The following is a 22070-nucleotide window of genomic DNA, read 5'->3' on the forward strand; positions in this document are numbered from 1 at the left end:
CTCTAGCGCCACTGGGTTAGGGTCTCCCCGACTGAGCTGGTCTCATCAAGTGGCGCCCAACGTGGGGCCTCAAATCCAGGTCAAAGGGTCGCCAGAGCAATGATTAGAATGGAAAACTAGCTGGAGGACACCCGAGTACTCTTAAAACAATCCCCATGGTGAGTAAGAAGGGGAGCTCAGAAGCATCAGAGTAACAGTGGGACAGGTGTGGGGTCTGGTTCGTTCTCCCTTGGAACTTTTTCACACTGATAATGAGGAGGAAGGAGAGTATAGCAAAGTAACAGAAGAGGTTACAGAGCATGTTTATTTACCAGCTAAAGCTACAGCAGCAAAAGAAGGAGAGGTTCATCCCTACCCTTCTGCACCCCCTCATTATTATTTTGAAGAAAAAGACCCTCCAAATCTTTCTTTTCCGGAGGACACTGGGCAAAAAGTAGTTGCCCCAGTGACTGCTCGAGCAGCACCTCGAGCGACCACTCTTAGTTCTATTCAGGTAGGACTTCAGAAAGCTAGACGAGAGGGTGATTTAGAGGCGTGGCAGTTCCCTGTTAGAACACACCCCACAGATCAACAGGAAAATATTACAGATACATTTGAGCCTTTTCCTTTTAAATTACTCAAAGAATTTAAACAAGTTATAAATCAGTATAGACCAGGTTCTCCTTTTGTAATGGGACCGTTAAAGAATGTTGCTGTTTCTAGTCAAATGATACCTACTGACTAGGACGCTGTTACTCAAGCTTGTCTAACTCCTGCTCAGTTTACAATTTAAAACTTGGTGGGCAGATGAAGCTTCCATTCAGGCTGCTCACAATGCCCAGGCCCAACCTCAAATTAATATAACTGCAGACCAACTTTTGGGGGTTGGTGGCTGGGCTGGTTTTAGATACACAAGTGGTCATGCAGGATGATGCCACAGAATAGCTTAGAGGAGCGTGCATTAGAGCTTGGGAAAAAAATCACTTCAGGTGGGGAACAATACCCTTCCTTTAGTGCTATAAAACAGAGACCAAGAGAACCATATGTTGATTTTATAGCTCGGTTACAGGAGTCTCTTAAAATTGCAGATTTGGCTGCTCAGGATATAGTGTTGCAGTTATTAGCTTTTGACAATGCTAATCCCGAATGCCAGGCTGTTCTGCGATCTATCAGAGGGAAAGCATATTTGGTTGATTACATCAAGGCCTGTGATGGTATCGGAGGTAATCTGCACAAAGCTACTCTGCTAGCACAGGCAATGGCAGGACTGAGAGAGGAAAAAGGAAATACTCCATTTCCTGGAGCTTGTTTTAACTGTGGGAAACATGCTCATACTAAAAAAGAATGTAGAAAAAATCAGCGAGTCAGGCCGCCAGATAGGGGAAAAAAGAAAACTGTTGAGCCTGAAGTATTTCCAAAATGTAAAAAAGGAAAACATTGGGCTAATCAGTGTCACTTTACGTTTGATAAAGATGGGAACCCGATTTCAGGAAACGCCATGGGGGCCCGTCCCGAGCGCCGTTCTAAACCAGGGCATTTCCAGCTCAGGCTATTCCCTCACCCCTGTACAATGTCTGTCCCCCACCACAGCTGGTAGTGCTGCAGTAGATTTATGCTGCACAAAAGCTGTGAGCCTTCTGCCTGGGGAATCCCTGCAAAAGGTCGCAACAGGAGTCTGTGGACCCTTGCCAGCAGGCACAATAGGATTACTTTTAGGAAGGTCTGGTTTAAGTTTAAAAGGCACACAAATAACGTACAGGAGTCATTGATTCAGATTACAATGGGGAAATTCAAACTGTTCCCTGGAAAGCAGAGTCAGGAGAGCACATAGCACAGCTCCTGACTGTGCCGTATGTGGGAATGGGGAAAAGTGAAATTAAATGAACAGGAGGATTTGGAAGCACATATAAACAAGGCAAAGCAGCTTATTGGGTAAATCAAATTACTGATAAACATCCTACCTGTGAAATAACTATTCAGGGAAAGAAATTTAAAGGTTTGGTAGATACAGGAGCGGACATTTCAATCATTTCTCTACAGCACTGGCCATGCACATGGCCAATTCAACCCACTCAATTTAACATAGTTGGAGGTGGTAAAGCCCCTGAAGTATATTAAAGTAGTTATATTTTGCATTGTGAAGGGCCCGATGGACAACCTGGGACTATTCAACCAATTATAACTTCTGTACCTATAAATTTATGGGGAACAGATTTATTACAACAANACAATAGGATTACTTTTAGGAAGGTCTGGTTTAAGTTTAAAAGGCACACAAATAACGTACAGGAGTCATTGATTCAGATTACAATGGGGAAATTCAAACTGTTCCCTGGAAAGCAGAGTCAGGAGAGCACATAGCACAGCTCCTGACTGTGCCGTATGTGGGAATGGGGAAAAGTGAAATTAAATGAACAGGAGGATTTGGAAGCACATATAAACAAGGCAAAGCAGCTTATTGGGTAAATCAAATTACTGATAAACATCCTACCTGTGAAATAACTATTCAGGGAAAGAAATTTAAAGGTTTGGTAGATACAGGAGCGGACATTTCAATCATTTCTCTACAGCACTGGCCATGCACATGGCCAATTCAACCCACTCAATTTAACATAGTTGGAGGTGGTAAAGCCCCTGAAGTATATTAAAGTAGTTATATTTTGCATTGTGAAGGGCCCGATGGACAACCTGGGACTATTCAACCAATTATAACTTCTGTACCTATAAATTTATGGGGAACAGATTTATTACAACAATGGGGAGCACAAGTTCTAATTTCAGAACAATTATATAGTCCTCAAAGTCAACATACAATGCATGAAATGGGGTATGCCCCTGGTATGAGAGTAGAAAAAAATTTGCAAGGTTTAAAAAGTTCCCACCAAAGATTAAGATACCATTTTTGATGGTGGCCATTGTTAAGCCTCCAGAACCTATACCTTTAAAATGGTTAACAGATAAGCCCATTTGGATAGAACAATGGCCACTAAGTAAAGAAAAACTGGAGGCTTTAGAGACATTAGTTACTGAACCATTAGAAAATGGGTACATAGCTCCAACATTTTCTCCTCGGAACTCTCCAGTTTTCATAATTAAGAAAAAAATCAGGTAAATGGAGAATATTAACTGACTTAAGAGCTATCAATTCAGTTATACAACCCATGGGAGCATTACAGCCAGGATTGTCTTCTCCTGCTGTCATTCCAAAAAACTGGCTTTTAATAGTCATAGATTTAAAACACTCTTTCTTTACTATCCCCTTAGCTGAGCAAGACTGTGAATGGTTTGCATTTACAATCCCTGCAGTAAACAAACTGCAGCCTGCTAAGTGTTTTCATTGTTTTACAGATGGGGTCTACTAATGGTAAAGCTTCTTATTCTGGAACAAAAGGGAAAGTTTTCCAGACGCCTTATACTTCAGCTCAAAAAGCAGAGCTTGTCGCTGTAATTGAGGTATTGACTGCTTTTGATATGCCTATTAATGTGATTTCTGATTCTTCATATGTGGTTCATTCCACACAGTTAATTGAAAATGTTCAGTTACTATTTCATACAGATGAACAACTGATGACTTTATTTACCCAATTGCAAACAGCAGTTAAGAGTAGAATGCACCCAAAAAGGGTACGTCACTCACATTAGGGCTCAAACACCTCTTCCAGGACCTTTGACTGAAAGAAATCAAATGGCTGATCACCTAATTGCTAATGCAATATCTAATGCTAGACACTTTCACAATTTAACCCATGTTAATGCCTCTGGTCTCAAACGTAGATACATTACCTGGAAAGAAGCTAAAGCTATTATCCAGCAATGCCCAACTTGCCAAATGGTACATTCCTCATCTTTTACAGGAGGAGCTAATCCTCGAGGATTGGAACCTAACTCTCTTTGGCAAATGGATGTCACACATATTCCCTCGTTTGGGAGACTAGCTTATATACGTGTATGTGTGGACACCTTTTCTCACTTTGTCTGGGCTACATGCCAATCAGGAGAGTCTTCTGCCTGTATTAAATGTCATCTTTTGCAGTGTTTTGCAGTGATGGGCATTCCAGCTTCTATTAAAACAGATAATGCCCCAGGCTATACTAGCCAAGCTCTAGTTACATTTTTCTCTATGTGGAATATTAAACACATTACTGGTATTCCATACAATTCTCAAAGACAAACCATAGTGGAAACAATGAATCTCTCCCTAAAACAGCAGTTGCAAAAGCAAAAAGGGGGAGACAGAGAACATGGAACCCCACAGACGCAACTGAATCTAGCATTATTAACTTTAAATTTTTTGAGCCTGCCCAAAGGTCAGATGTTATCAGCAGCTGAACAGTGTCTACAGAAACCAGCTGCAAAGACAGAAGCAGAACAATTGATTTGGTGGAAAGATCCAGTAACAAAAAGTTGGGAAATAGGTAAAATAATAACTTGGGGTAGAGGTTACGCTTGTGCTTCTCCAGGCCAAAATCAACAGCTGATTTGGATACCATCAAGACACCTGAAACCTTATCATGAGCCAGAAGCAGAGGAAGAGACTCCGGGAGGATCCCAAGGACCGCCCGGTTGCAGCCATGTCAAGACTGAGGCTGACGAGGACCCCAACTGTCATGAGCAACACCCGTCGAACACAGCCACCCACCTGGGGACAGATCAGGAAGCTGTCACAGATGATGGAAGAAAACCTGAGGAAAGCGGGACAACCAGTCACAATGAATAATTTAATGGTAGCTATGATAGCGGTTATCACCATTGCCGTGAGTATTCCCTCAATAAGGGCTGACACAGAGAACAATTATACTTATTGGGCATATTGATCAATCTTGGCTGGCAATAATGCCTAGATGCAAATCACTCTATGACACAGTTACACATGCTTTCTGATCTCAGTATTTACCATAATAAATCTGCTCCTATTATTGAGGCATAACACCCTCAAAAACCTATTTGTAAACAGGATTGGACCCAGTTAGAAATAATGAACATACTTGTTTAGGAAGATTGCTTTGCAGAACAGGCAGAGGTGCTACACAACAATTCCTATGGAATCATTATTAATTGGTCCCCTAAGGGGATGTTTAGCTTGAACTGCCCCTCTCAGTCTGTGTGCCACAGTCACACTATGTTCAGATGATCTGAACAAAACGGTCAGATGGTAAAAATGGTAAGAAGTACATGAAAAGTTCCTATTATCTGGAACCATGGCGGTATAGTGGCACCTCAACCTCAAATGATATGGCCCGCTCTAGGAGCTAAACATAAGGATTTGTGGAAACTATTAAATGCTCCTAATAAGATCANTTTCTCTATGTGGAATATTAAACACATTACTGGTATTCCATACAATTCTCAAAGACAAACCATAGTGGAAACAATGAATCTCTCCCTAAAACAGCAGTTGCAAAAGCAAAAGGGGAGACAGAGAACATGGAACCCCACAGACGCAACTGAATCTAGCATTATTAACTTTAAATTTTTTGAGCCTGCCCAAAGGTCAGATGTTATCAGCAGCTGAACAGTGTCTACAGAAACCAGCTGCAAAGACAGAAGCAGAACAATTGATTTGGTGGAAAGATCCAGTAACAAAAGTTGGGAAATAGGTAAAATAATAACTTGGGGTAGAGGTTACGCTTGTGCTTCTCCAGGCCAAAATCAACAGCTGATTTGGATACCATCAAGACACCTGAAACCTTATCATGAGCCAGAAGCAGAGGAAGAGACTCCGGGAGGATCCCAAGGACCGCCCGGTTGCAGCCATGTCAAGACTGAGGCTGACGAGGACCCCAACTGTCATGAGCAACACCCGTCGAACACAGCCACCCACCTGGGGACAGATCAGGAAGCTGTCACAGATGATGGAAGAAAACCTGAGGAAAGCGGGACAACCAGTCACAATGAATAATTTAATGGTAGCTATGATAGCGGTTATCACCATTGCCGTGAGTATTCCCTCAATAAGGGCTGACACAGAGAACAATTATACTTATTGGGCATATTGATCAATCTTGGCTGGCAATAATGCCTAGATGCAAATCACTCTATGACACAGTTACACATGCTTTCTGATCTCAGTATTTACCATAATAAATCTGCTCCTATTATTGAGGCATAACACCCTCAAAACCTATTTGTAAACAGGATTGGACCCAGTTAGAAATAATGAACATACTTGTTTAGGAAGATTGCTTTGCAGAACAGGCAGAGGTGCTACACAACAATTCCTATGGAATCATTATTAATTGGTCCCCTAAGGGGATGTTTAGCTTGAACTGCCCCTCTCAGTCTGTGTGCCACAGTCACACTATGTTCAGATGATCTGAACAAAACGGTCAGATGGTAAAATGGTAAGAAGTACATGAAAAGTTCCTATTATCTGGAACCATGGCGGTATAGTGGCACCTCAACCTCAAATGATATGGCCCGCTCTAGGAGCTAAACATAAGGATTTGTGGAAACTATTAAATGCTCCTAATAAGATCAAAATGTGCAAAAGAATAAAAAAGCATCTAAAAAGGCACTCTACAAACTTGTCTTTGGATATTGCAAAATTAAAGAACAAATATTTAAAGCATCCCACACACACCTGACCTTAATGCTAGGAACTGAAGTGCTTGAAGGAGTTGCAGACAAATTAGCAGCTAGTAACCCATTAAAATGGATAAAAACACTTGGAAGCTCTGTGATTTCAATGATGATTGTGCTTTTAATCTATGTTGTTTGTCTTTGTATAGTCTGCAGATACGAATCCTGACTCCTGCTAGAAGTAGCTCACTGTGACAAAGCTGTCTTTGCTTTCATCTCTTTGCAAATCAAAGAAGGGAGACATGTTGGGAGCAAGCAACCCAAAATCCGGCCATAAACTGGCCCCAAAACTGGCCATAAACAAAATCTCTGCAGCACTGTAACATGTTCATAATGCCCCTAACGCCCACACTGGAACGTTGTGGGTTTACGGGAATGAGGGCAAGGAACACCTGGCCCGCCCAGGATGGAAAACCACTTAAAGCCACAAACAATAGCATGAGCGATCTGTGCCTTAAGGACATGCTCCTGTTGCAGTTAACTAGCCCAACCTATTCCTTTAATTCAGCCCATCACTTCATTTCCCATAAGGGATACTTTTAGTAAATTTAGTATCTATAGGAACAATGCTAATGACTGGTTTGCTGTTAATAAATACATGGGCAAGTTTCTGTTCGGGGCTCTCAGCTCTGAAGGCTGTGAGACCCCTGATTTCCCACTTCACACCTCTATATTTCTGTGTGTGTGTTTCTAATTCCTCTAGTGCTGCTGGGTTAGGGTCTCCCCGAGCTGGTCTCCGCAGTGAAATCCCATCTCTATTAAAAATACAAAAAAATTAGCTGGGCATGGTGGCGGGCACCTGCAATCCTAGCTACTTGAGAGGCTGAGACAGGAGAATCACTTGAACTTGGGAGGCAGAGGTTGCAGCGAGCGGAGATTGAGCCACTGCACTCCAGCCTGCTGGGCAACAAGAGCGAAATTCCATCTCAAAAAAAAAAGAAAAAAAAAAAAGAGTGATAGCTGAAGTCTATGGGGTTTCTTTCTGAGGTGATGAAAATGCTCTAAAATTGACTGTGTTGAGAGTTTTACATATCTATGAATAGACTAAAAACCACTGGCTTATACACTTTAAATAGGTAATTGTATGGTATGTGAATTACATCTCAAGAAAACATTTGAAAAACTACAAGAAGATTGCAAAAGGGATTGTGACAAATGACAGAAACAAATTAAATCTGTGTCCTCCTCAACTTGTTACTACATACTATTTATTTTGCTTTTGACTGACTTTAAATAGGACCTTCTTTATCAGTTGTTTATTCCAGGTTTATTTCATAAAAACTATGAAAGCCAAACAAATTATGAAATAAAACTGTAAATTAACTATAGGTCATAAGTAAAGTAAAAATATGTTATTGAAGGAGGTGCACAGGTCAACCTTGAGATTTGAGAGAAACAATCACATCTTTTTATAAGTAGCAGCTAATCCCAAGTTGGCACAGTGAATGACACAGAGGCCGCACAGTAAATGTTAGTTCCTTTCATCCTGTTCATACCCGCAGTGACTAGATCATTCCCAAGAACCTTCCTATTTTTGCCAATGTTCCATTACTCCAAGATTTAAAAAAACAGAAACAAGCAAAATCAGTGCTCTTACCATTCCAACCTGGTCAATGGTCTCTTGAACTCTATCCAGAAGAACAGAAATTATCTCAGGATGAACAGCTGTGATGGTCCCTAAAAGCTCTCGACCAACCTTTGAAAAAGTCTCTCTGGTAGACAGGGTGACATAAGATACCTAAATGGGGAACAAGGGGAAGAAGATGGCACTTTTAATATCAATTATCAGTCAAAACACCCTTATATAGTTTTTTCAAGCAAAGCAGAAAGAATCTTATATTGAGCCTTAGTTGACACTATGTTCCAAAAAATGTTAAAACTTCATATAGGCAACTGTCTACTCTGAGGCTGAAAGGGAGGGAGAGGAATATAAGAGAATGGCAACTTTTTATAACAATGACTTCAAGTGTGGATTCAAAAAGTATATCCCAAAGTTTGTCGGTAATAATAAAACGGTTCCTGCAGTTTCAAAACTTTTCTAAATTTGAGGAAATCACTACAATGATGAAAATCAGAATGTATTTCATGGAAATGCCTAGCTTCCCCTACAAAATAAGATCCCTAACTACAAGGTCTTCTAAAACATTAATGTTTACCAACTTCTTTTGAATTAAGTCTTTCAAAGTCTATGTTACAATCCATTAATGCCAATGGTATTTTTTAACACAATGAAATACACAGAAAAATAACATAGAGAATAAAATAAAATGGAAAAATGTAATAGTGCATCACAGGTAGATTAAGTATTGCTTCAATTATACATACAAAGGATCAGAATGTAATATAGAATGTAATTTTTATTGTGACTCCTAGACAAAACACTGGAAACTTTACTCAAGAGCATAAATATTACTTTAACAACAGATCTTGAGAATGTCACTTAATGTATGTGAAAATATGTCTTCTCTCCCCAAGTTTTTCAGATCATGAAGACAGTCTGAATTCCAGATCCATCGAGATCTTAACTTTATACCTGGTTATGAAGTACAGGTATAGGAATCGCTGAATCAAGTATTTGATCCTGGAAAGAACATCCAGGTTTGTCATTCTCAAACTGGATTATTAGGGGAAGATAATAAAACCCAAATAATCATCTTCAAACATAATTTTACTTGAGTACACTTGAATACTTTGGAGGAGATATTTTGTATGCAGAGCAACAGGTAAATGAGAGCTTAAAGTGTAAAATGTGCAGGGCTTTTTAAATATACAAAAAACTTCAATGAACGTTTTGGTAACCACCTTGGGCTAGTCCCTAGATGCTCAGGGGTCAAAATTTCACTCCCCTCCACCCTCACGGATGGCTCACTGAAAAGATGTAGAATGCAAGGATCTCATCCTAGCCTGTAATTTCATATTATAGATGAGGAAAATGAAGCCTGGGGTGATACATTATCTTTTTTGATGTGAGATGGCCAATTAATAGCAGAGTTAAAACGCAGGTATCCTAACTCCAGGTTCAATATTCTTCCCACCATCTCATTTAAACTGGCTGGGAAGCTAGGTTTCTGCTACTAGCTGGAGTGGAAGAGTTTAGCTGAAGGGGTGGGGTGAGGGAAACATACAGCATAAAAACTGTAAGTGTCAGGCTGTATCACAGTCTCTTCCTTACTGAAACTGGTGCAACAAATTTCAAAAGATAATAAGTACTGGGGAATGGATATAATTCACATTTTCAATAACCCCTGTAGCAAAATAATGTTCCACTGATTCTTCATCCCTTCTCAAAAGTGTAGACAGTAGCTAAATAAGTCACAGTTTGTAAAAGAAATCCCCCCCAAAAAATCAACAGATGGACTATCCAAGAGAAAACATTTTTTAGCTAATTTCTAAAACTTCATATTCTAACCTCATATATCTCCAGAACAATAATTTTTATGAAGTCTTCGTCCACATTGGTTCTTCTGGCCTGAGCCATCTGAGCAAAGGTAGTCAGAAGGCAAATCTCTTCTGAGCTATTCATAGAAGAAAGACACTTCTCAAAGTTGGTGAAATGTTCTGGGTCTGCAAGTTCATATCAAGAAAAGTAAAATGGGGAAAGAATAAATTTATATTTTTTAATCATTCTTCCAGAGAAAAAGATTTAGGAATATTTAAAGATACAAAAGTTATTTCTTTGTTCCAAAATAGATTTCTACAGGCATCAGGAATAAGGCTGGACCAGATGGCCTCTGAAATTCCAACGAACTCTAAATATAATGTAACCTCACAGGAGACATTTAACATCTCTAAGCTTCAGTTCGCACATCTGTCTCAAAAGGCTATTTAATAAGAAGATTAAACAGCATGTCACTGGTGATGTGCTTTGTTAACTGCAAAGCACTGTTGCTGTCACTAGGCAGTCACCTTCAAAGGCAGTACCGCCAACTTCAAAGGCACACTTGAAGCTACTTGGTAACCATCAGACAAACAAAGACCTGACTAATGAAAACTGCTAATACTAGCAAACTATTTGGCACAAATAGGGCATTCCAAAAAAAGAGATTTGCTTATAAAGAAAAACTGGGGGCAAGAAATTAGTTATAACCGTAACTGAAATACTAATGAATGTCATAAACAATATAATAAATGTGATGTGTTTTGCCTATATCGCAAAGCATGTTGTGTAAGCAATACTAAATTCTGCCATTAGAAGGCAATATTCACAAATATACATGACAGTAAACTAGATGCAAAGTTGTACAGTGGAAAGGAAAAAAAGCCCATTTAAAAAATATATGTCCCTGGCTGGGTTCTGTGCCTCACACTCATAATCCCAGCACTTTCAGAGGCCAAAAGCAGGCAAATCACTTGAGGTCAGGAGTTTGAGGCCAGCCTGGCCAACATGGTAAAGCCCCATCTCTACTAAAAATACAAAAATTAGCTGGGCGTGGTAGCACATGCCAGTAGTCCCAGCTACTCAGGAGACTGATGCAGGAGACTCACTTGAACCTGGGAGACGGAGGTTGCAGTGAGCCAAGATCATGCCACCGCACTCCCGCCTGGGCAACAGAGCAAGACTCTGTTTCAAAAAAAATTTAAAAATTAAATAAATAAATAAATAAATAAATAATATATAAATTCATGGTGATCTCTATTGTATCACCTTATCTTACATTCTTTGCAGCATTTATCACCATCTTCCATAAACCTTTTGGTTTACTTGTGGGTGGTTTGGTTTATTGTCTGTCTTCCCGTGCTAGAACGGAAGCTCCATGAAAATAGGAGTCTTGCCTGCCTTGCTCACCGTTATGGCCCCACCACGGACACTGCGCCTGTGGGCCCTCCACAAATGTTTGCTGACTCAATCAGCCTGTACTTCAGTAGAGATGTTTAACTCAAATTATGCTCAAGAGGAACCTTGGGGGTCCACAAGTGGAGTGAGATTAATTTCATTGCTACAGTTCAAGAATGGAGTTCCTCCTGCTTCCCATTGCCAGGAAAAAAAAAGAGTTAATGTATAAAGTTTCACAATTTATAATTTTTCTCCTTTAAATTTCCCATGCTTTAGTTTTCTGTGACTTCCTAATCAGTTTGCAATCAACATGACAAGCAAGTAGCAACCTGATATTGTCAGGAAATTTGGAAAAAGACAACGGCACTAAATTTAACAGGTTCTAAATATGCTTGTAATATATTTACCACAATGAAAAAATAGTTAAAATTAGAATATAGATTAAAAGTTTATGTTTAAAATAGTTTATGAAATATATGTATATATTTCTAGTTCTGNCAAGGAAAAGGCCTTATATTTTAAATAATTCTATAGAAAAAACAATGGGAAAGTGAAATAACTTTCTAATTAGCTTTTAAAATATTAACTATAAGGACAAACAAACACATTTCTACATTTATTTATCATCAAATTTGCTTATGGCTACACTTTACTAGTAGTCAGAATGTTGATCAGACTAGAAATAAACAAAAAGAAGCCAAATTAAAACAGACCGGTTTTTAACAATCACTGCTGAGAAATGTGCTAGTTAGGAAATGTTAAAACTAGTTAAAATTTGTTCCTTGGAAACTGATTTCAAGCTCACCCTACCCCCATTACCACAGATAAATAAGAACTGGTTATAAAGAATAAGCACTTCTGGCAATTATTAAATATAAAAAGTTAGGAAGGTAAAATATGTTAGGAAGCCTTATTCTTCCACAAACAATAAAAACCAAGCCTCATAACAAAATTGGTTTATAAAAGATTAAGCAAAGGAGAAGATGAAAAAAACAGCAAATTAGAGTAGGAGATCAGTGCAAAGACTCCAGTCTCAAGCTTAGAATGTAATAAGGCAGATGAAACTTCTCTACTGTGCCACTAACTCCTGTGTCAGGTGATACAGGCCCTAAGGGAGATAAAGATAAAAGTGCCATGGGACCCTGGAGTCCAGACAGAGAACTCCAGCAGCAGGATCCAAAGCTCCAGGGCAAGGCAAGGCTGGTACTGCCGCTTCAGGGTCTGGAATCACATCCACTACAGAGCTGAGCTGTTCAACATCGGCTCCATCTGCCACATGGTAACACAGAGCCTGGCAGATAGTAAGTCCGCAATGAAGGGAGATGACACTACAAAGGAGACCTACCCAGGACTCAGGTATAAAAAGAAGTGCTGCTGACCATCCCAGCACTTCCGAAGGAAATGTCTGTTTCTGTGTTAGTTATTTCAACCACAGAAATAGCCGCCAGAGGACAGACAATGGCTGTGAGTCCTCTCACCTAGCTCACTCGTAAGCCCAGGTCCAACCATGGCAACGGTCTAATGAAAGCACTGCCCCCAGGACAGCAGAGAAGCATTTTACAAAGCAGAACAATGTAAAGGAGTCCAGAGCTACCACTAAAAGATAAAAGAAAACAGAAAGAGACAAAAGGGGATGCATGCAGAGACCCAGAAAAGAAAGAAACAGAAGAATAAAGACATCAATCTAGAAAAATAGAAATGGAGGCTGAGTGCGGTGGCTCATGCCTATAATCCCAGCATTTTGGGAGGCATGTGGATCACGTGAGGTCAGGAGTTCAAGACCAGCCTGGCCAGCATGGAGAAACCCTGTCTCTACTAAAATATAAAAATTAGCTGGGCATGGTGGTGCGCACCTGTAATCCCAGCTACTCAGGAGGCTGAGGCAGGAGAATCACTTGAGCCCAGGAGACGGAGGTTGCAGTGAGCCGAGATTGCGCCATTGCAACCCAGCTGGGGCAAGGCTCCATCTCAAAAAAGAAATGGAAATAAAAAAATAAATCATGAATGTCTGCACAAACTACTTTGCAAACAGTAGAGGCTCAATAATTTTTAAAGTATATGGTTTTCTTTTAAGTGATACAGACATTTAAACATTTGGAAAACAGTCTTCACTTACTGTTGTGAAGAAAAAAAATTTGGAAAATAGAATTATCTTTTGTGTTTCTTTTAATCTTGTATTTCAGTATATTGTCCATCATTTTTTAATGTATAGGGTAGATTTTTAAAATCACTACAACATACATCTAATTAAATAGTGTTTTTCATTTTGAACATTGTAATTTTGTTATAAGTAAATGTTCTGGCCAGGCACGGTGACTCACACCTGTAATCACAGCACTTCGGGAGACTGAGGTGGGCCTGAAGTCAGGAGTTCAAGACCAGCCTGGGCAACAAGATGAAACCAGGTCTCTACTAAAAATACAAAAATTAGCCAGGTGTGGTGGCATGGACCCGTAAGCCCAGCTACTCAGGAGGCTGAGGCACTAGAATCACTTGAACCCAGGAGGCGGAGGTTGCAGTGAGCCAAGAGCACACCACTGCACTCCAGCCTGGATGACAGAATGAGACCTTGTCTCAAAATAAACAAATAAATAAAAATAAGTAAATATTCTATAGTTTAGAGGTGGTATGACACAAAACTTAAGTTTTCACCAAAATTAATTTTTAAAGTACACCTGTCTATATCTTTAGTTCATAAAAACAATACAACTTTAAAAAAAAAACAGCAATAAAAGAAAGATATTAGAGGAACGGCTGGGCACAAAGCCTTAACAAATTTCTAGACAATCAATACGTATCTGTTAATACAACTGCCAACTAGAATAATTTCACACACAAATGCAAAAAAAAAAAAAAGTGCTTCCTAAAAGTTAGAATACTGTGTGTACTGGCATACTGTTTGGGACTAATCAAATTTTGATTTCAGATATGCTAGTTGCTGTTTAATACATCAAAACTGTGAAGCAGTCTGTTGAATTTCAAAATCATTACACTTGAATACGTATGTAGAGCAAAACATTTTCTCTTAGTCCCTCTAAAAGTAAAAATTAAGCCCTGAAGAGAAGCACAAAAAGATAGGGAGAGCAGAACACCGACTGCTCGGTGGGGCCGTACCTTGGAGCTGCTGCTTGCACTGGGCGGGCTGCAGGAAGGAGGAGAGCTGCTGCAGGTTCTCGCTCTCCACCTGGTGCATGAGGTAGAAGAGCTTCCACAACATTTGCACAGACAGAGTCCCAAAGGGCATCTCGGACATAAACAGCCAAACGCCAAGTCTGCATGTAAGCAGGAATCATTTTATTTATTAATCAGCTTCATTACATTAAGAAAGCAGAAAAACCATTGGCTCTCAAGGAAAAAAAGATTCTTAAATCACACTACGATTTTTCTAATATGCTTTAGTCATAAACACCTCAAGGATGGCTAAGAATAACAGCAAATACAAACCACCCAGTCTGTGCCAGGGACTGTTCTAACCACTATAATGTGTGCGTGTGTGTGTACACATATAAGTACAATATCAACTCAAACCATCCTCACAAAAACCAAGACAACAATTATGGATATGGCCGGGCATGGTGGCTCAGGTCTGTAATCCTAACAATTTAGGAGGCCGAGGCAGATGAATCACTTGAGGTCAGGGGTTCAAGACCAGCCTGACCAACACAGTGAAACCCCGTCTTTACAAAAACTACAAAATTAGCCAAGTGTGGCGGCACATGCCTGTAATCCCAGCCTCTTGGGAGGCTGAGGCAAGAGAATCACTTGAACCCAGGAGGTAGAGATTGCAGTGAGCCAAGATCACACCATTGCACTCCAGTCAGGGCATCAAGAGTGAAACTCCATCTCAAAAATAATTATTATTATTATTATGGATATTAGCACCAACTCACACAGGCTACTAAGGCACAGACAGTAGTGGGTGGCAGAGAGGCCAGCTGTGGATGTGCGTGTCTGAGCACACATACAGGTACACGTGTGAACACAGACACATGTGTCAAAATCCATCCAGTGACTCCGCTCTGAGCACTGAACAAAGTTCAAACTCCTCAGCCCACACTCAAAGGCTTCCACAGGATGGCTCTGACCCGTATTTCCAACCAGAGCCCTCTCTGCCTTCCTTCAGTTACTACTGCATTCCACCAAGCCTGGGAGACCCCATACCTCCAGGCTGGCTCCTTCCATGGGTCAAGCCCTCCTTGGACTTCCTCCTCTGTGCTATTACAGAACTCCATCAATACTTGACTTTGCCATCATCATACCTTTTGCCAGTAAGCCTCATACTATAGTGGCAGAAAAACCACCTGGAGACTTTGTGGAAAATGCAGATTCCCAAGCCTCACCTATAAAGACCATGATTTTGTAGGTCAGAGCTGGGGCACAAGAATTTGCACCTTTTATAGTCACCCTTGGTGACTCAGACTCAAGTGATTCTTAAAACACAATGTGAGAAACGCCTTAAGGTACTGTAAATTACATATAACATACTAACCTAACAGCAATTTGAGAGCAGAAACCAGGTCTTGTTCATTTTTATATAAACCAGTTTATAACTAGAACCCTGTATTTTAATTATCTGCTATCTAAACCAGTATCTCAAAAACAATCAGCATTCAACAGATGCTTATTAAAATTGTATGTGAATGTTACCACAACTAAAAAAAAAAAAAAAAAAAAACTTGTATCAGGATGGTGGCCATGCCCCAAGTCAGAATCTGCTAAGGAATGGCTGGGTGCAGTGGCTCATGCCTATAATCCTAACACTTTGGGAGGCTGAGGCGGGCAGATCACTTGATATCAGGAGTTCGAGACCATCCTGGCCAACGTAGTGAAACCCCATCTCTACTAAAAATATGAAACTTAGCTGGGCACGGTGGTGCACACCTATAGTCTCAGCTACTTGGGAGGCTGAGGCAGGAGAATTGCTTGAACCCGGGAGGCATAGGTTACACTCCATCTTGGGCAACACAGTGAGACTCCATTTCAAAAAAAAAAAAAGGAAAAAGAAAAAAGAAATCTGCTAAGGAATGTATAGCAACTTACCTGCTATTAAATTAAAAAAAAAGAAAAAACTTAAAAAAATAGGAGGCACAACTACTACAAATTATCCTACTACAAATTATCTAATTACAAATAAACCAAATTTTAAAAAATGAATAGTGTATTATGCCTAATTCACATCTACGAACCTAAACAGGCAATTGGTAGCTCAAACCCACACTCACGTGGACTCTGGAAAAGCCAGCTACACTCCTGACCAAGAGATTAAGAAACTTCTCTAAGGTCAGGTGGGCCAGGTTTCTATCTTATTAATTAATTATCCTAACACTTCACATGGGACTTGATGCTGTTTTATAACCCCAAAACAAAAAAGGAAAATTGTAGAGGACTTAAAAGTAAAATCACAAATAGGGTGTATTTCAGGCTATAAAATTTCCTATATGGCAGACATTCAGGAAGTCTGGCATATATATACACATATATACACACACATGTATATATTTATATAGGTATTTATATACATATACATATATATATTTTTTGAGACAAAGTCTTGCTCTGCTGCCCAGGCTGGAGTACAATGGTGCAATCTCAGCTCACCGCAACCTCCACCTCCCAGGTTCAAGTGATTATTTTGCCTCAGCCTCCTGAGTAGCTGGGACTACAGGCTCCTGCCACCACGCCTGGCTAATTCTTGTATTTTTAGTAGAGATGGGGTTTCACCATGTTGGCCAGGCTGGTCTCAAACTCCTGACCTCAGGTGATCCGCCCACCTCAGCCTTCCAAAGTACTGGGATTACAGGTGTGAGCCACCACGCCCAGCCCTGACTTCTATTTTTGTTGTCTGTCTTTTAGTATAGTTTAGTTTTGTTTTAGGTTGAAGCTATTGCCAGAAATTTCCATTTGAGTGCCAAATAAATTTAAATTTCATGGCTTTAAATATCTGGTTCTCATATAATTTGTTTCCTAAAATAGACTTAAGAACAATAGCTGTCAACATTTTAAAACAATTATCTTTGTGAATTATATACACAATGTTACAGGAAGGGTTCACAGCTCAATATATCAGCCCCAGTAAGTAGGATGAAAGCTTTGCTTCTCCGCTAAGCAAGCACAAAAACAAGTGACAGATCAGAGAAGGAAGACTCCTCCCATGTACCAGGCTGGCATCAGTGGGCAGGTGCTACTGCACTGATGCCCTGACAATCCTGAACAGGATTTGGCGCATCTCATGAGACCACAAAATCTATGGTATATGTGTAACAGGAGTAATCTAAAGATAAGGCCAGGCGCGGTGGCTCATATCCATAATCACAGCACTTTGGGAGGCTGAACCGGGCAGATCACTTGAGGTCAGGAGTTCAAGACCAATCTGGCCAACATGGTGAAACCCCATCTCTATTAAAAACACAAAAAATTAGCCGGGCATGGAGGCAAGTGCCTGTAATCCCAGCTACTTGGGAGGCTGAGGTGGAAAAGCCACTTGAACCTGGGATGCAGAGGTTGCAGTGAGCCAAGATCATGCTACTATACTTCAGCCTGGGCAACAAAGTGAGACCCCATCACAAAAAAAAAAAAAAAAAAGGATAAATTTCTATACCCAAGTTCTATTTAAGTTAGACTTACACCTTCACAGTGTCTAAAAGTGGTTAACACTTAGCTAAGAACTCCTGATCTTTCTCTAAGTCTCTAGATTATTCTATTCTCTGTATGAAACCACACGAGAACAACTCCCACTTACATTTGAAAAGTCCTTTATGGTTTAAAATATATTTCCTCATATTACCACAATTCACCCTCATCACATATCCACGAGGTTAATAGCACAGTAGTATCACTATCACCATCTCCGTTTTATAAATGAAGAAAGTGAGACTGCAAATATTAAGTGACTTTCCCAGGGTAAGAGTAAATGGCAGACCAAGACTCAAACTTACTATACAACACAGAATAAATCGGGGGCTGAGGCTAAGAGTCACATGGCAAGAGGGAGTGTAAACAGCTAGCTCAGGAGAGGGCCAAAATAGGAGAGAGCCAGTAGTTCATAAGCAGAGCTGGGCAGGGGTGGAGGCAGGCCCGCATCTCCTAGTGGAGGGCATAATTCTGCAGCAGAGCCCACTCCTCAACTTGGCCAGTGGCTCAGGAAGGGAGCACAGGATGTGCAGCTGTGCCCCTGCCTATGCCTCAAACAGGTCCTAGGCTACAAGCAGCGGCACAGACAGCATGATCCAAAGACAGTATTTACAAAGCTAAGATAGGGAACCAAGATCCATGACATTCCCATACCTTAAAACCCTTACAGGAAGGCAAATTGAACAATAAAATCAGCAAATCATTTGCACCACATGCTGCGCACCTACCGCTTCTCACTGCAGGCACTGCAGTGGGTATGTGACAGATACAATCTATCCTGTTTTCCCCTGCTCGAGGCTGCCCCAAAAGTTCAGGGTGGCAAAAAACTGAGACACCAGAATAGTGTTATCTTACAACAGAAAGAAATTGAGAGAGAGAGAGACCATTTCAGCCAACAGGGGGGGTACTACAGATAAGGAAACTAAGGCCCAAGAATTTGCCCTCGATAAGAAACAGATGAAATACACTAGGAAACTATTATAAAAGACCTACTTAAGTGGCTTTCACTCGACTGGTTCTTACCAGTGAGGAAGTTACTTCTCACCAAATATCATATGTCTTACTTACCTTTTGGCCTTCAGCACATGTAGGACAGCCCTCAAAAACAGCTCATCAAATTCAACCTGTAGTTTCTCCATAGAGTAGGGCTGTTGGGCCAATCCTGAGCCTTGGTTATGGCTCATATACTGTGCCCAGTGGTCACTTACATAACCAACGGTCATTCTGAGCATGAGGAAAGATAATACAGTACTTTTCATTAGCTCAATATCTGCACCTTTATATTACATTTACAACATTCGTTTATTCAACACATATGTATTGAGCACCTACTATCCACCTACTACTGCCCAGGTTCTGAAAGTAATGAAATGGGGAAAAGAAAATCCTGCCTTCATAGAGCTTACATTTAGTGAAGGGCAAAGAGACAACAAATAAAATAAAGTCATATATAGTCTGCCACATGGTTGTAAGTGACACTGAGAAAAAGCCAGAGAAGGGAATAAAGTATGTCTGGCAATGAAGGGGTACACAGGGTAAGGAGGTGGGTTGGGAGCGTGAGAGGCCTTACTAAAGAGGGACATGTGATAATGCCTGGAAAACAGTGAGGAATCACAAGCGTGTCTATGAGAAGAGTGTCTACATAGAAGAAACAGCCAATGCAAAAGCTTCGAGGGGTGTGAGGTATGATTAGGAACAGCAAGGAGGCCAATGTGCTAAGAGGGAGACTGGCTGGAGATGAAATCAGAAAAGTGACAGGAAACCAGATTGTGAGGGGCCCTGCAGGCCACTGTGAGGACTTCGACTTTTTCCCTGAGTGCAGCAGGGAGCACCGTAGGGCCCTGGGCAGACAATGGGCTGACTCACAATTCATAAGCAACACTGGCTGTTTAAAAATACACTGAGGTGGGGAAAGGGCAGAAGCGGGCAGTGGGCAAAGTCAGAAGCAGGAAGATAAGTCAGGAGGTCTAGGAATGAAATGGGGTGCTAGCAGTGAAGGTGGTAAGCAGCTAGATTCCAGAAACAGCAGGTTTCACTGATTCAGAAGAATGCATGTCTTTCACACTAATCTCTCTGCAATTAGAATGTCAGAATCCATGTTAATGTTAATGATGTGATGCCATAATTTGGCAGCATTTTCCCTATGTTAGTGGCATATAAAATATATTTTTTAAAAAAATTGGTGGCATCTTAGATTTGATAAAAGATGGTATTTTGATGGTGGAGATGATAAAATTTGCAGTTAGATTGAATGCGGGGTATAAAAGAAAGAAAAGCCATGGGTGCCACCAGGTATTTTGGCTTGAGAAACTAGAATAGAGTTGCTACCTAATGAAACTGGGACGAGTAGTTTGGGAGGTGGGGAGAGTGAGTTCACTTTGAGAACATTACATTACAATGTTAATGAGTCATCCAAGTGGAGGTGCTGAGTTGGTAGCTGAATATACAATGTGTTTATGAGAGAGGTATGGGCTGGAAATATAACTCTGAGAATTGTAACAGTGTTTAGATATTTAAAGAAGAATGAATGACACCTGAAGAAGTAAGAGTAGATAAAGAGAAGAGGTTCAGGGACTGAGACCTGAGACACTCTAACATTAAGAAGTCTGGAAGTGAGAATGAAACAACCAAGGAGGCAGAAAAGGAATTGTCAGTGAAATGGTGGAGAAATCAGGAGAATGTGGTATCCTGGAAGCCAAGCAAAGAAAATGTTTTAAGGATAAAATTATCAACTAACTACAAGAAAGGCTGCTATGTGACCTACGTGAGAGATGCCAAGTAGGATGAAGAGACCCAGAACTGGCCAGTGGATCAGGAGTACAAGGTTCATTAGAGGTCTTCATCTGTAGGAGCTGTTTGGGTAGTGATGGGAGGAAAAGCAAGTTCAAGTGAGGATGGAGGAATAAAATGGGAACTAACACACGATCTGAAGAACGGGACCTTATGGGAAATTGTTCTGCAATTAGAAGGTATGAGAAGAATCTGCACTAGATTCACAGAAAAGTAAGCAGATGGAAAGAAAAACAAAGAAAGAATAATCATAATACACTACAGCTGTTATTTACACAATAATGTAAACAGTGATCTTAAAACAGTAATGATAACAACGTCCTTCCTATAGAGTTACTGAGAAAATAAAATAAGAAATCACAGTCCTGGCATACAGTAAGCACACAATCCTATATCTGTATGTGAGCTCATGGACCAATTTTATTTATGGCCTTATTTATTAAGCAGAATCAGAAAACAGATGTCTGGATGGACTTCTGTTAATAACAGGTAGATGGGCTTTTAGCTTTTAACAAATTTATCTCCAAGTCACCAGCCATCCTCCTTCCCACTATCTCATTCTCCTAACTCTATACTCAAGGCTTTCTCTAGACCTCAGAATGGACCCCCAGGTCAGGTACAGTGGCTCATGCCTGTAATCTCAGCACTCTGGGAGGCCAGGACGGGCGGATCACTTGAGGTCAGGAGTTGGAGACCAGCCTAGCCAACATGGTGAAACCCCAGCTCTACTAAAAACAAAAAATTAGCTGGGGATGGTGGCACACACCAATAGTCCCAGCTATTCAGGAGGCTGAGGTGGGAGAATGGCTTTAACCTGGAAGGAAGAGGTTGCAGTGAGCCGAGATCACACTACTGCACTCCAGCCTGGGTGACAGACTGAGACCCCGTCTCAAAAAAAAAATAAGGGACCCCCCACCCTTTCAGGGCATCCTGTAATCATTTGACTGATTAATAAAGCTAATGGATACATATCTAAAATAAGTGAATTAGGCCAGGTACGGTGGCTCACACCTGTAATCCCAGCACTTTGGGAGGCCAAGACGGACAGAACGCTTAAGACCAGGAGTTTGAGACCGGCCTGGGCAATGTGGTGAAACCCCGTCTCTAAATACAAAAATTAGCCAGATGTGGTGGTGTGCGCCTGTAATCCCAGCTACTCAGGAGGCTGAGGCACAAGAATTGCTTGAACCCAGAAGGCACAGGTTGCAGTGAGCCAAGATTGTACCACTGCACTCCAGCCTGGGTGAAAGAGTGTGACTAGTCTCAAAAAAATAAAAAAATAAGATAAAATAAATGAATTAAAATTTTGTTTTGGAAG

At 40.7% G+C, this 22070-nt stretch overlaps 1 protein-coding gene across 3 annotated transcripts in view; it reads right to left on the minus strand.

Moving 5' to 3' along the window:
• EPG5 (ectopic P-granules 5 autophagy tethering factor) overlaps positions 1-22070 on the minus strand; it is a 134688-nt gene that overhangs the window by 88096 nt on the left and 24522 nt on the right. For all 3 annotated transcript variants that reach the window (XM_017857824.1, XM_017857823.1, XM_017857825.1), the window contains exons 10-13: positions 19031-19186; positions 14447-14604; positions 9968-10122; positions 8156-8296 (exon numbers count right to left, since the gene is read on the minus strand). In XM_017857824.1, the coding sequence (XP_017713313.1) occupies positions 8156-8296; positions 9968-10122; positions 14447-14604; positions 19031-19186 (610 nt within the window). The remainder of the gene's footprint in view (positions 1-8155; positions 8297-9967; positions 10123-14446; positions 14605-19030; positions 19187-22070) is intronic.

This window comes from Rhinopithecus bieti, unplaced genomic scaffold (genome assembly GCF_001698545.2).
Source record: "Rhinopithecus bieti isolate Rb0 unplaced genomic scaffold, ASM169854v2 scaffold_42084, whole genome shotgun sequence".
Lineage (NCBI taxonomy): Eukaryota > Metazoa > Chordata > Mammalia > Primates > Cercopithecidae > Rhinopithecus > Rhinopithecus bieti.